Source organism: Toxotes jaculatrix, chromosome 9 (assembly GCF_017976425.1).
Source record: "Toxotes jaculatrix isolate fToxJac2 chromosome 9, fToxJac2.pri, whole genome shotgun sequence".
Lineage (NCBI taxonomy): Eukaryota > Metazoa > Chordata > Actinopteri > Toxotidae > Toxotes > Toxotes jaculatrix.
The window spans coordinates 4,641,495-4,655,726 of NC_054402.1; the positions used below are offsets into that span (position 1 = coordinate 4,641,495).

At 40.6% G+C, this 14,232-nt stretch overlaps 1 protein-coding gene across 2 annotated transcripts; it reads right to left on the reverse strand.

The window, feature by feature from the left end:
- Nucleotides 1-329: 329 nt before the first annotated feature.
- Nucleotides 330-13,423, reverse strand: taok1a (TAO kinase 1a). Of its 2 annotated transcripts, none has more exons than XM_041045832.1 (20): nt 13,137-13,423; nt 10,025-10,274; nt 9,435-9,506; nt 9,220-9,321; nt 9,067-9,112; nt 8,829-8,925; nt 8,607-8,720; nt 8,404-8,495; nt 8,099-8,192; nt 7,905-7,986; nt 7,625-7,792; nt 7,267-7,467; nt 7,008-7,136; nt 6,411-6,647; nt 6,181-6,309; nt 5,833-6,036; nt 5,427-5,666; nt 4,984-5,196; nt 4,701-4,883; nt 330-4,417 (listed from the first exon to the last, which is right to left on the reverse strand). In XM_041045832.1, exons 2-20 carry the CDS (start codon nt 10,154-10,156, stop codon nt 3,878-3,880), a joined length of 3,075 nt encoding a protein of 1,024 aa, XP_040901766.1. In that variant the 5' UTR covers nt 10,157-10,274; nt 13,137-13,423; the 3' UTR covers nt 330-3,877. The 2 variants fall into 2 exon arrangements, with proteins under 2 accessions (XP_040901766.1, XP_040901767.1); XM_041045833.1 differs by lacking the exon at nt 13,137-13,423 and adding an exon at nt 12,939-13,129.
- Between the last annotated feature and the right edge of the window lie 809 nt (nt 13,424-14,232).

Sequence of the window (14,232 nt, forward strand, 5' to 3'; positions counted from 1 at the left end):
CTGAAGCATGCAACGCTAAATAAAGTATACTGATTATTGTTTAAATATTTACTTACTCAAGTCAAAGACTCTTGAGACGGCATTCCTTTTCCAAGCTAGCTAACGCTAAACGTTCACTTTTGTTTACAATGCTCGTCACACATCACGTTGTGTGTATTTCCGCTTCTGCGACTACATAGCGTTGGTTGATTGATTCCCAAGCTGTGGTTCACGGACCTTTAGAGGTCCTGTCACGCCTTTCCTGAAATCCTCTACACTGTGAATGGTGCAGCAGCAAAATAATGTTGTGAGGTCCAAAAACACACACACTCACACACACACACGGCGAGTTATACTAAAATTACTTTATTACAGCTGATTTCTGTTCAATATCCCTCTGCCAACACAATGGTAAATATAATACAAACAAAATAGTAAATTTGATCCTATTTTTATTTTTTGTGAATCTTTTTACACAATTTAAATCCACTTTTAGTACTTTACCATCTCTTATGTAGTATCTTCATAATCTCTCTGACATTCAATAACAAGTTCCACCATCTATACATTTTAATACAGGTTATGAGTTGTAGTGGTAATGTGCCAAAGAAGAATACTGACATCTTCAAAGAAATGCAATCTCTTTTCATAATTTGCCTGTCACCAAGTCATCTTTTCAAGCCTTATTTCTTTTTTCTTTTTTACTTTGGGCACTAGACCAGAACCAACTTCTTTTTTTGTTTCACACATTTCATGCCGTCAGCCCAATGATTGGTAAAACCATGGAGATGAGACAATTCAGTGGTATCTGGGCTTGGCAACTCAGGTATGGCACAGTGTTTGACCATAGAAAGGATCGCCATTTTCTGTTGCCAAATCCCATATGCTTTCAGTCAGTAGAACAAAATTTGACATCAAAGTTTAAAAAAACAAAACAAAAAAAAATTAAAATAACAAATAAAATCAAGGTTGGTGGAGAGGGTCTTATGACTGACAATGATTGACAACAATATCCAGACTCCCTCACACACAACACTGACATAAAAGTGAACAAAAATTGTGCATACAAACGTAAGGTTGGCATGTATGTGAGGTTCGATTGGCCTAACATTCAGACGCTTGGCCTTGGCTTTTGACTTAAGGTAAGATTCCAAAAATGATAAATACATTCCCCATTATCAAATATTAATAAATCAGAAATGATGAATGTAACCTGTAGTGTTACAATAGCTGAAACTAGTCACTTGGCAAAAAAAAGGTTTTGGGACCAAACCATATATAACTTGATAGAATGCATACTTTCTAGGTGGGATATATACACATGGAAAATTGAAATCCCACCTATTTAACAAAAAGACCCCAGCATTTTTGTGTCCTCAAATGTGATAGGATTATATCACAGTATGACATTCAGAAAGAGCCTGCATCTGCAAAGTTGGCTCCGAATCAGAGTGGAAAAGGGACATTGTTCAAACATGCGCAGAGTGGGGGGAGAACAAACTCTGCAGCGACAATGCTCAGAGATGGCCAGGTGACTAAATAAGTGGCATTTAAAGGAGATGACAGCAAATACATGCATATGAGGCATTTTGTTTCTGTACACAAAACCAAGAACATCTTCCAATGAGCTATGTCCAGACAACTCAACACCACTTAAACTTTGAGCATGAAAGGTTTGCTAATATCAATGTTTTCTGTCAGTTAAATAAAGTTAGTTTTAGAAATTATTTTCTTAAAATGTGAGTTTAGTTTTTAAATGTTTTCTTTAATAAAATATACACATATGAACATTTAACTCCAGCTTTGTGATTCAGGGGAGCATACATCTGTATTTTCTATGGATAATTATCCTCTAAGGCCTTTTCAACAAAATGTTTTTAAATTCTCTGTATGGAAATGGAAAACCTTACTTGAGAAGAAACTGTTAAAAGGTTAAAAGGGCACCGACTTCTCCAGTGATATTTTATCAACCAGAGAGAAGGGAGTGAGCAGAAAGATATTATTCAGATAGGAACTGCTAGAGCTATCAAAGGAATATCTAAGTGCTTTTTGCCACATTTATTTTGTATTTGGCCGTTTTTCCAGTGTGTGCGTTGACTCAATTTTATATTAACATGTATATGCTTCAATGTCATCATGTGAGTGTGTGCTTGATTCAGTCACCCTTGTTCCTGGGTTTTGATGAAATGGTGTAATGTTTCTAACTTAGCACCCTTTAAATTTTTAGTGTTACTTAACTGGGCTCTAACATTTTTAACAGTGTTCTAGTTCTAGTTTTTTAGTAGTGCCAAGCCTGCTGTCATGGTCATGACTATTACTTTACGCTACCTGCCTGCACATAATGGACTCTCTTCAGTTAGCTCAACTGAGTTGTTTTATGGAAACTGTAGCCAAAACATATCTAAAAAGTCTGCAGCATCCGCACATCCTCTACTCATTCAAAATTCAGCATGTAACACACAGAGGAGAAAACCAACAACAGCTAGTCAAACACACATTCAAAACACAGTAAAAGCTGCAGAAAGGGGGGGAAATGCTTACACTTACATACTATATGTTGCCATACACTAGGCCTTGTCCGTATTTGGGAAATTGCTCCTAAAAATCACAGCACAGGTTAGTTTGACTGCTCAACTTAACAACATACGTACCAACAAAACACTCATCCACCAGGTGCTTTGCTTAAAGAAGTCAGATATTAATTTTACATATATTTAGCTGTATAAAGTGCTTTGAAAAAGGCAGCAGTTTTAAAAGGCACTAATAAAAATCAACAGATCAATAGTAGGATTGTTTTGAAGGCAAATGAGTTTCCTTGTTTCCCCCCTCAGAATTCCTCCTCTCAACGTGCACTGTGACATTCTCTGTAATGCAGAGGTTTCCAAGTTCACCCCTAGAGTACCACCACTCTAAAGAGCTAATATTATAGTTACTGATATGCAAAATTAAATTTCTATTTCTTAAAATTTATTAGACTATAACCAAGTTTACTGCATACACAGTGAATATAATAATCTGAGAAAAGTATCTGGGACCTCTGGAACTAAAATCACAGATTTTAAAATAGACTGAACTAAACATACGCTGGCACTGATTAGAAATGGTTGATGAAATTTAAAGTATTATCCTATAAACATCTGAGACTGATTTCTATAATCAAGAGGTTAAAAGGCACTGTAATAGTGTAGCATAAGACTGAAACACTTAAGATTAGTTTATCTGGCTCTGAATTTGTATAGTCTCATTTTGGCTGATGACTAGAATATCAGGTGGAATAAAACTACTGAACAAACGGATATATCTAATTTATCCCAATGACCATTACAGCAGGCTGGTATATCAACAGCAAAGCAAAAAAAAAAAAATTTGTTTAGTTAGATCTGCTGCATTTTTTAAATGCTATCAGAAAATTGGCCAGTATATTAATGAAAATGAATTGGGTGAGTCATGGAGGGGGGTCCTAAACAAAACTGTGATTGTTTGATACCACATTTCTAAGGACAGTTAACACGTCAAAGGCTTTTTAACAGTGTTTCATGTGCAAAATGAGAGCAATGGCTGTAAATAGCACAAAACATATATTCTAAAAATTCCATAGGAGAGAGCTGTAAATAAAAACAAATGGGAGTATTATGTGTAGACACTCAAACTGCTTATGTAACATAAATTTAAGGATCTGTATGTGTGCCGATAAACTGCCGTGAGGACGGGCTGTGCCTTTTCCAGCCCTTTTGACCTGAGCAACATTTATTTAATCACACATCCACATCTGTACACGGGAGAAACGGAGGGGAAGCGTCACAGAGAAAGACAGAGCAGCAGAGCTCAGCCAGTACTCTGTCCTGCTGTGTTTGTTGGATTCTACACTCAAACTCTGACTCCACGGCTGACAGGGGATCTATGTGTAGGAGAGGTGTGACCCGTTAGATATCTGAGAGGTGACACTGGTACTCCTGCTCATGCTTTGCTCACTACGACCTCCTGAGGATGTCCTCCCCATTCCTTGGGGGCTGTTCTGTACACCTCCACTGCTGCGGGAGACCAGGACTCCTGCTGATGTATGGCCCCAAGGTGGTGGACCCCCACCTCCCTGCATGCCCTGCCCCCAGCCCTGCTGCATAGATGCCCCTCCTGGACTGGAGTGATAGTGGTGATGGCTGCCTTGGTGGCTTGAGCCTGCGCCTGAACCGCCACTGCCCCAGTGTGGCCCTTGAGAGCTCCCAGTTGGGTGGCGCTGCTGATGGTGACTCCAACTCCCTGAAGCACCTGGAAAGCTATTGCTAAGGGCCTCTGGGGAGATGTTTGATAGCACCATGTTGCTGAAGCCCAGGCGCATACTCTCAGAGTCAAAAGCCTCAACTTCTCGGGCTTGACGTTCCAGCAGGCTCCGGATTCGTTCTAAGCGTTCATTCTGCAAGGACAGCATCTCCTCCTCAATCTACGGAAAAAAGAAACAAAAATTGTAATTAACAACATCATTGATTGCCTTTTATAGTAAGCAGATACAATTAACTGTGGCACCCATCCATCGGCAGAGCATTTTTAGAAAACAAAAAATCAGAACATAAAGGCAGAAAAATTGATTGATGACAAGGAAAAGCACAAGTGTAAACAATAAAATTCCAATCAGCTACTTCAGTTTCCGGGCCCTGTATTGTGCGCATAAATAAGTAGTCAGACCAATGTAAATCTCCACACAAGAATAATTTATAGAAGGCAACCTTCTGTTCCAGCAGGGCCCTTCGGAGTGACACCCTCTGCTCCAGGTCCTTCTTCTCACGGTCATGCTGTGCATCTGTCTGCATCTTGATCTTGCTCTGGTAGGCATTGAGAAGCTCCAGTTCCTGCTGTAGCTGTATTCGTAGGGCTTGGCACTGAGCCTCCTGAGTCTCATCCAGACGGAGCTAAGGACAGATAAAATCAAGTAATATGGATGGTGCCTTCATGGTCATGGTCTTCCGTGACAATTTTAGGACTCTACATCCCTGGCACTGCCAGACTCACCGCCTGAGTGGAAAGCATCTCATTGATGGAGTGGTCATACTGCTCTGCCAAGATGGCAAGTTTGCGGTGCTGCTCCTGCTTTAGCCGTTTAAGGACAGCCTTGTGCTCTGACTTTGGTGTGGTCTCCAGCAGATGGTTCCGCAGTGCTTTGTACTGCCTGGTCTGGATCTTACAGGTATCCTGGAACTGCTTCTTGATCTGTAGCTCTTTGGACTACGTTGCAGAGAAAAGTGATTCAGTTATGTATTTCTTTATATTTAAAAGCAAACACTGAATGACACAAATAACAATGCTTATTTTCTATATCAGGTTTGTACAATAATATTTTCAAGCTCAGTTCAAGCCAGTAGAACTGTTATTTAATTTTTTTTTATCATTGTAAGTGAAATTAATGTGTCTACTGAATATTCATCGTACATGCATGCTCACAAGCTTATTCTAACCTTGAGGCTCTTGGGTTGCTGGCGAACCTCCATAACATGTTTGCGTCGAAGTTCCCTCTCCCTCCTCTTGTTGTATTCCTCCTGATTGGTGAGCTCCGTCTGGTGCTGCAGGCGGATCAGCTCAGCCCTCGTCCTTTGGATGGTGTTGAGCTGGCGGAACTCCAGCTCTTGCATGGACTCATGGTGCCGGAGAAGCATGGCATGTTCCAAGTCCTTCTGGGTCTGACGCTTGTTTAGCTCCTAATTATTTGCACATGCAGGGACAAACAACAAAGAGATGAGATTGTCACACAAGAAATATAACTCAGAAAAAAATCTTAATGGACCAATTTAAGTTTGTTAAGTAATTAATCAATATTTGCTGCCATATGACCGCAGCAGTAAAATGTAGGAAGAGAGTACTGACCTCTCGCACTAAGTCCTGTTCAACATTGTGGCGAGCGATCAAGATCCTCCGTTTGAACCTGCGGCACTCCAGCTCAAGGTATTGCCTTTGCCTGCGCTGTAAATTTGCCTCCTCCTCTGCTTGGAAGTGTTGGAAGTTCTCTTTCTGCTTGGACAACCACTCCTGCTTTTCTTTCTTGGGTGTTGACTGGTTTTCATTCAGCTCCTAAAGGGAAGAAAGATTACAGATAACAGTGGTAGAACTGACTTCATAGTACTGATTGATATTTATTTGCTCATATTAAGTGAGCTGAAATGCATACTCCTGGAGGTCAACGTATGATGCAAGAATGCAAATGGCCTTCTCTACCTCTTTCAGCTGTTCCTTGCGAAGCTTGTACTCCCGTTTCTGGGATTCCAGGAAGCTGTTGAGCTCTTTCTTCTGTTGGCTCTGGATATGCTGCTGGAACTTCTTTTCATCATTGCTAACGGTTTTTGCCTGACGGGGAAATGCACATCATAATCAGTTCGATCTATGCAATACATTAGCCAGAGTAAATGGTAAATCTTATTGAACACATAAACGTGGTGAAAGAATACATCTTTCTCCATTGAGGCCTGGTGCTTCTTGATCAGTTTCTCCATCTCCTGGGCAAAGCTATTCCTCTGGTTCTCTAGCTCCTTGTCTAGACGAAGTCTGTGCTCATCCATCTCAGCTTTCAGCTTGTTTTCCAGAGCCATCAGCTGTTTCTGGTGCTGCCGTCTCATGCGCTTGTAGCCCAATATCTGCTCCCTTAATTCAGAATCCTGCTCATGCTCCTTAATCTGGCGAGTGAGCTGGCAAACACACAACACAGATTCTCATTATATTGCTCGGCTGAAATGAATGAGTTAGGAGTGGACAATATATATGTCAGGCAAACATATGAATATAAAAGTGAGGTATTTAAGAAAATATAAGAAAATGGACAATTATATTCATATAAGACATACTCATAATATTATAATTATTATAAGTATATCCAAGAGCATAAATGTTTCAAGCTGGATCATAGCACTGCTTTAACTACTTTCCAGCCTTAAAGTAAAAGCATTTCATGATCAAATATGTTAAAAGATGTTTGCCTTCTAACATGATCCAAATTTCCAGAAGGTATACAAGCAGTTATTTTAAAAATACAATAACTATGTCGTTACCACTGAGGCTGTGCGTATAGTGGCAAAGTGTTCGCGGTTTCGTTTTGGCCGTGGAGTGTGTGCAGGTGGTGACTGTGGCTCAGTTGGCCGGGTGTTAGGCTCTGACTCCTGATTATATGTCTCTTCATCCTAGCGGGGGCACAGAAATGCACAGAGGAAAAACATATTACCAACACAAAAGAATTACTATAACCAGTCTTTAACAGTGAACACTATATAAGACAAGGCTTCAGAACAGAGTGGAACCTGAACTTCTTACTGGTTTGAGGTGTATGACCGAGCTGTTGGACATGACTGTGTGGTCTCCCTCCATGTCCACCTCACTCTTGTCATCGCCTGCATCTGTTAGACTGTTGACGGAGCTGCTCTGGGAACTGGCACTGATTGACATACTGGGAATGGATTGGTTGCTCCCAACGCTGTTCACTGTACCTGTCCTACCCACATTGTGCTCTGGCTCCTAAAAATACACACAGCAGACGGTAACAAGGTTACAACAAGGACCTCTATAAGTATAGGCTGACACAACACTATAAAATACAGCCTCGTTAAACTGGAGATGACAAAGAAAAAGAGAGATGCATGTTAGCAGCAGTTGAAACAGTCACATGACAGACCTCCTCTTCATCTTGTGCCTCAGTTGTGGGGCCATTGTGGGCTTCCTGAAACAAGATCTTCTTCATTTTACGATACTGCAGATTGTCCAGCTCTCGCACTGCATCCTTAGTCCGATTTATCAGGTCTATTAGAACTGACTCTGGTCGTTCACGCTGGACAAACGCATGCTGGAGGAAGGACACAGAAAACACCCCTTGCATTAAAATCCTGAATTCTAATGTGGTTTAAAGGATGAACCATAAAGCATAACATATGTCATAGTCATTTTTTGATTCATACCTTTAAGAGCTCTTCAGAGTTAGGCCTGTCCTGGGGAAATTTCTGAAGGCAAGAATCTACAAAGTTTCTGAAATAATCCGTCCTAAAGTTGAGAGGTGAAATGCAGAAAAGGGATACCATTGTGGTTACTTTGTAGACTCATTTTGTTTAAGATCTAAATACACCAGCTCTTAAAAATTTTAATCTGAACTCACCATTCACTAGACTGCAGCATGGGGCTCTCATTCTGTGCTATATGGTATAAGGCACTCATTGCATTCATGTTGAACAGTGGAGGCTTCCTCTCAGCTACAAATCAAGTAGCAGGTCACACCAAGGAGTCAGATGTGAACCAAAATGAAATTACAAGGGAAAAAAAATCAGTTTCTGACTGATTAAACAACAAACATTAATGCTGGCTACGAAATGAATGTAAAAGTATAAAAACAGATGTGTGAATGCAAGCAATGCAACAACAAATATTAAATGTATATCAGGCCATATGCAACAATGACCGTACCTAATTCAATGCAGGTTATTCCCAGAGACCAAATGTCCACCTTTCCATCATACTGACCCTCGTCCATAGCTAAAATGACTTCTGGGGCCATCCTGACAACACAAACACACACAGCACAATAAAAATATGTGAATGGCAATTTAATGAAAAGCCCACTAAATTACTCTGAGAAGAACATTTAATATATGTGTTTTGTAGCTTACCAATATGGAGTCCCAACAAAAGAGTTGGCAGGACAGGCAATGGAGGCAGAACCAAAATCTGCTAGTTTTACCTGCCCTGGCTCTGTCAGCAGGATATTTCCTGCTTTGATATCTCTGTTAAGCACATAAGAAGAAATGATTACAGCGCTACACGGAAGACAGAACGCCTGAGGGCAAAAGTACTTGGTGCCCAGCATGCTCCTGAACACTTGAGACACTCACCGGTGAATCATGTTGTGGGAGTGAAGATAAGCCAACCCTTGAAGAGCACCATGGGTAATTGCAGCTATTTCAACTTCTTGCAGAGGTTTCTTGTGAACTGGAAGGGATAAATTCACCAACAGTCGAGTAAATCAAGGAAAAAAGTAACAAGGACAAAGTTGAAAAAGGAGACTACACTCTCTGTTCGTAGACATGCAGCCTCATGCAAAGATGATGACTTTAAAGGTTTTCAACTCACCTTCTAACAAATCTGAAGCAGAGCCTAGACAATATTCCATAACCAGCTGCAATGAAATAAAGAGTGTTCTGAGTGAATTAATTTTTTTCCTCTTTATCAATCAGTGGGTAATACAGTGTGGTCATCATCATTAACACTGATGTTGAATCTTACCCAAGCAGTGTGCTCTCGTAGGTAACATCCTTTGTATTCTATGCTGTTTGGGTGTTGTATCCTCTGCAGGAATTTCACCTCTTTGATTATGTCTTGCCATTTCTGTGAAAACAGCAAAAAGCAGAGCACTATAACAACATACAAAATAACAGTAATGAGTAAACATTTTAGCCACTGCCTATCAACATGATAAAGGTTGATGAAAGTTATCGTACCTCACTGGACTGCTTTCCACTATATGACATCTTCTTGATGGCCACCACCTCATTCGTCCGCACATCCCGTGCCTGAATGATAAGTATATTGTATTTTGGTGTGACTGTCATCTTCACTTCATAACTGTACCAATAATAATTCATTTTCTCTGTATTCGCCTGTATGTCGCCAGCTTAAATGTCTGCAAATGTGTTTTTGCATTATTAAATCAATAATCCTTCGTGACAACACAATCAGTATTTGAGACTCAACTACATGATCCACATTAGAATTCAGACTATGTAGACTCAATGTAGCTTTTTGGGCAACATGACATTGTAGAACAACAACAAACTGGGACCTGAGATACAATTCTCAGTAAGCTAACTGACATAAGCAGTGAATATTTCTTACTGCTCAGGCATAACATCCAAATTACAGCAACTGTATAACCCATTTTAGCTAAATCATTGTACAAAAGCGTTAAGTCACACCCAAAAAAAACAGTCACAGTATCACCACAACAGAGCTGGCATATTCTGAAATGTTTAAAAGGATCTACAAGTGATGCTCTCCCGTGAACCGTAGCCTTATATTGTGAAATACTCACAAAATATACAGCACCAAAGCTGCCATGTCCGATCTCACGTAGATCTGAGAAGAGCTTTTCTGGGTCCTCCTTGAAGAAGAGTTCAGCAATTTCGGGGTCCTTCAGGCTCCCCGCCCGACTGCTGTTGGGCATAATGGGGAGCTAGGGGGCAATGCCGCTGCCGCCAGCAACTATCTGGGTCTGCGACAGCGACTTGAAAGCCCCCACCGATGGCTCATCTGCAGGACAGTGGTCTCATATGTGTTCACAGCTAGAAGCACAAGGAGAAACACAAATAAGTACAATTAAAAAAGTGCAACAGTAGTAGAGTGATATAACCTAATGCATACATGTGTCCCCAGTATAAATCGCAGAGCTTCATTATTCATACAAATACAATATGCTGCAAAAGCAGTTTTGGATGTTTTTGGGCAAGATACACACATTCTCTACATTCTCTACCTTATGATGTGACGTTGAGGCAAAATGTGAAAGAATATCTAAGAGAAATTTCCATTTAAAAATCACAGCTCTCTATTTCCATATGAGGTACAGCACAGTCTATTAACCTGAGCGAGAGAAGGCTACGCTAAACACAAACTGAACCATGGATGTCAGATGCTAATGTGGAGAATAGCCAGTTGGAAATCCTGAGGTAGCAAGAGATAAGTCTCCTGTTTCCATAGTAACAGGAACTACAGTAAGGAAATCAGTGGGCTGTGTCCTGACAACCTCCCCTCACACCTTCAGTGACTGGTATGTAGACAGACAGATGTGATGAGGATACAAAGAACCAGCACAGACAAAGAGACCGAGGTAACAACACACTGCTTCACTGTGAGACAGACGCCTGAACTGAAACAAAGCATTCCAGTGATAGGACTACTTGTTAAACCTGTAAGCGCTTGGTAAACACACATTCTCAAACATACCATGTAACCCTCTAACAAGTGATTAAGAGTTTGCACACCAAAATCACACATACACACTAAACGCCCCCCAACACAAAAAAATCGATACCTAACAAGACATCCACAGCCACAACATCCAAATGAAGATAAATTGTTTGTGGTGCTCACACAATCTCTGTGCCCTTCCAAAAAATAATGTATTGGGCATTTCATTGAGCTTGTCACCAGTCATTGTGAACTCTTTTCCTCTGAATGCAAACAATACTGAAACTATTCAAAGCTGTGTAGATTAAATTTAGTAGCATCAATTAAACTTATCTCAGAAGTTCACCATATAAAATCAACTATCCGCATGACTAAATGCCACTAGGGGTTTGAGGGAAAATGTGGGATTTTTCATTTGTCTGTTTCTTTTTACTTATTTTAGGTGAACTCACCCTTTAAACTTACAGAAATGAACAAAATATAACTTATGTCCACATCTCCATTGTCGGGAAAAACTATTTCCCAATAAATACTTTGTTATTCAGCTTTACTTCTGTAATACAGATGTAGACTGTAAAAGATCACTGAGGAAAGTTTACTGAGTACATGCGGCTCAGATGATCAGCTGCAAACAGATGCAGAGCTGACGCTAGAGTCACAAGACTTCTTTCCCAGCCTGGGAGAAACAGCCCCCAGTTCAAGCAGACATCTTTTGTCTCACAACAACACTGAACAACTCACTATTCCACACAGATGCAGCCACGACCCTGAAATAAAGCCTCATTACCATGTGGGACTGTGCCTCTTTATTGCCATTGTTCTTTACTACATTGTGGCTCTTGAATGAGCTTTGTTGTCATATCTCATGATGGCATTTTCAACTGTGAACACGTGAGCACAAAAGTGAGTGATGATAACTGATACCTTCATAAAACACTCTTGCGTTCCAACTAGCACACACACACACACACATGCACAAGAATGCAGCAGGACAGGACAACAAAGCTGGAGGGCTGGAATTCCCAATGTATGCCCTCATTGCACTGCATTTCTCAGCATTTCCTGTTCGCATAGCTACAGGGAGGTAGGACTGGGCCGTGGTGAGCATTTTGGCTAGTGATTATCTGTCTTTCTTGACTTTAAAACAATGGTATGCTTTCAGGCATGCATTGTAATTTTAGACATACACACATCACTTATTAGGAATCAGTATGCAATTAAAACTTATCAGAATGTAGGTCAGTGAAGGCATTCCCTTTTGGCACTCCACAACCCATAACATGAAAACATAGAATCACACTCCGTCAGTCAGCAGTGTTTCCTTTATCTTTACCACCCATGTCAAAGAACGAAAACCAAAGACTACAATCTTTTAGCAAATGTGTGTTTATGTCCGGGTCTATATTACAGTACATTAATAGAGTAAGGTGGCAATTGGGCCTAAACAGAGTTTAGGAGGGGTAGACACTTGTAAATACAGTAGTGTTATTACTATTAAAACATTTTAAACCACAATTAAATAACCAAGGTCTGCTTTAAAGCAAACCCACAACTATCATTACTGTGGTAACAGCCTAGCCTTACCTTCTGCGTTTTAACCTAAGTTACCTGTGGCTAGGTAACACCTCACTGGAGTTACAACACAAATGGAATTAGAGAGAGCACTTAGTGGGATTTACTGGAAGTTGTCACTTTCCAAAAGCTGTTTCCGCTGTCACACAAGAAAGTCAAATTAACACAAGTCTGAAATGTGGAGACCTAGAAACACTCAGGCGTGCGCAAACAAATCAGACTGGCCAACGTTGCCTGTGATGTTAGCTGCACACCAAACTTAACGTTAGCTAAGCTAAGTTACGTGTCATATGTTGAAACAATCCAAGCAATATCCGCAGCGTGTTTACTGTGTGAAGAGCGGTATAACTGCACGGATGATGTGGAATTACACCAACATTAAGAGCCATTTGTCAGAAACTGCTAAATTAGCAGGCTAACCTGTGTGATGTTTGCTAAGTTAGCTTAGCTAGTTAGCTGAAACTCACCCTCTTCTGACAGGCCAGGTTTCAGCGCTTCAGATAATGTCGTGTAGCGTTAATTCAAAACAGTTTGGGATTATAAAAGTATTCTTCCCGTTTCATCCCCGATGCGGTAATTTCGTACGCTAAATCCTTGCGGTTCTTAACGCTGTCAGTCGATTATAACATACAAATTTGCTTATTATTATAGGTTAAAATCCCCACCCTTGAAGTAACTGGGGTGCCAGAATAGTCGAATCCCACTCCAAGGCAGGTCCAAAGATGGCTGCCGAGCGATCCACCGCCGCCTCCCTTCGTGAAAATACGTTGGGGAGAATGTGAGGGAAGTTCAAACCCCTCCAAAACACCCATATACAAGCCGCGATAGTATCCGCGATGTCCTTACAAAAACGGCGGATTTAACCTAGCATACTGGCATTTAACTACTTAGCTGTTTGGATATGCTGTAACTCTGTTTGACTGTCCGTCTTCCCTCGGCACACTACGATCAGCAGTTCCGCCCTGCCTGTTGCCGTAAACTCTCTCTGACCCAACATCCAGAGGCGGAGACATGGGAGCACAATTAAAAAAACACTAATACTGTATATAAGAGTGTAAATACTGAACTCTTACAACGCTTTTTAAAAAAAATCCATTTGTGATTTAGTATCACCTAATGTTTATTTCATGCTACTGTATATTTCTGACTTAAATGAGTGCACCATGAAGTAGAATTTTTTTTTATGGTTGTGTGGTGGACTTTTGTAGAGAGTCTGTTGAAGATGGCATAAGGGTATGTCCACAGAATGTCCAAGATGGAAAATTTCTTTCAGCAATGTCCCAACATTTTGGTTCCTAAATATATGAGAATATTTATATATTTATACACATATTTGACCTTTTGTGGGGAAAAAAAAAATTGGGGGGATTACCAAAATCTGTAGGAGTTGGGACCAATCATATACAGGCCAAAGTTCATGTCAGTCTGGCCAGTTGTAGTTTTAATAGATTGTGGACATCAGCACATTTTGGGGAAGTCCACAAGGTCATTTTGTTGTCATCCTGTCCTGGGATTACAACACAATTCAAAACACATACACATATTCTCAGGACTGTACTTTCATGGCCCACACCAGGGAATTACCCACTGCAAATACAAGTGTTCTACCACTGGCAAGTCAGCAACTCCACTATAACAGTGTTATGTGCCTCGCCCTGGGGATCCTCGAAAGTAGGCTTTGTTCTTGAGGGGCCGCAGAATTCATCAAGGTCTGCCACTGTATTTTTCCTGAGGATTTAAACCAGAAACATTGCAAGCATC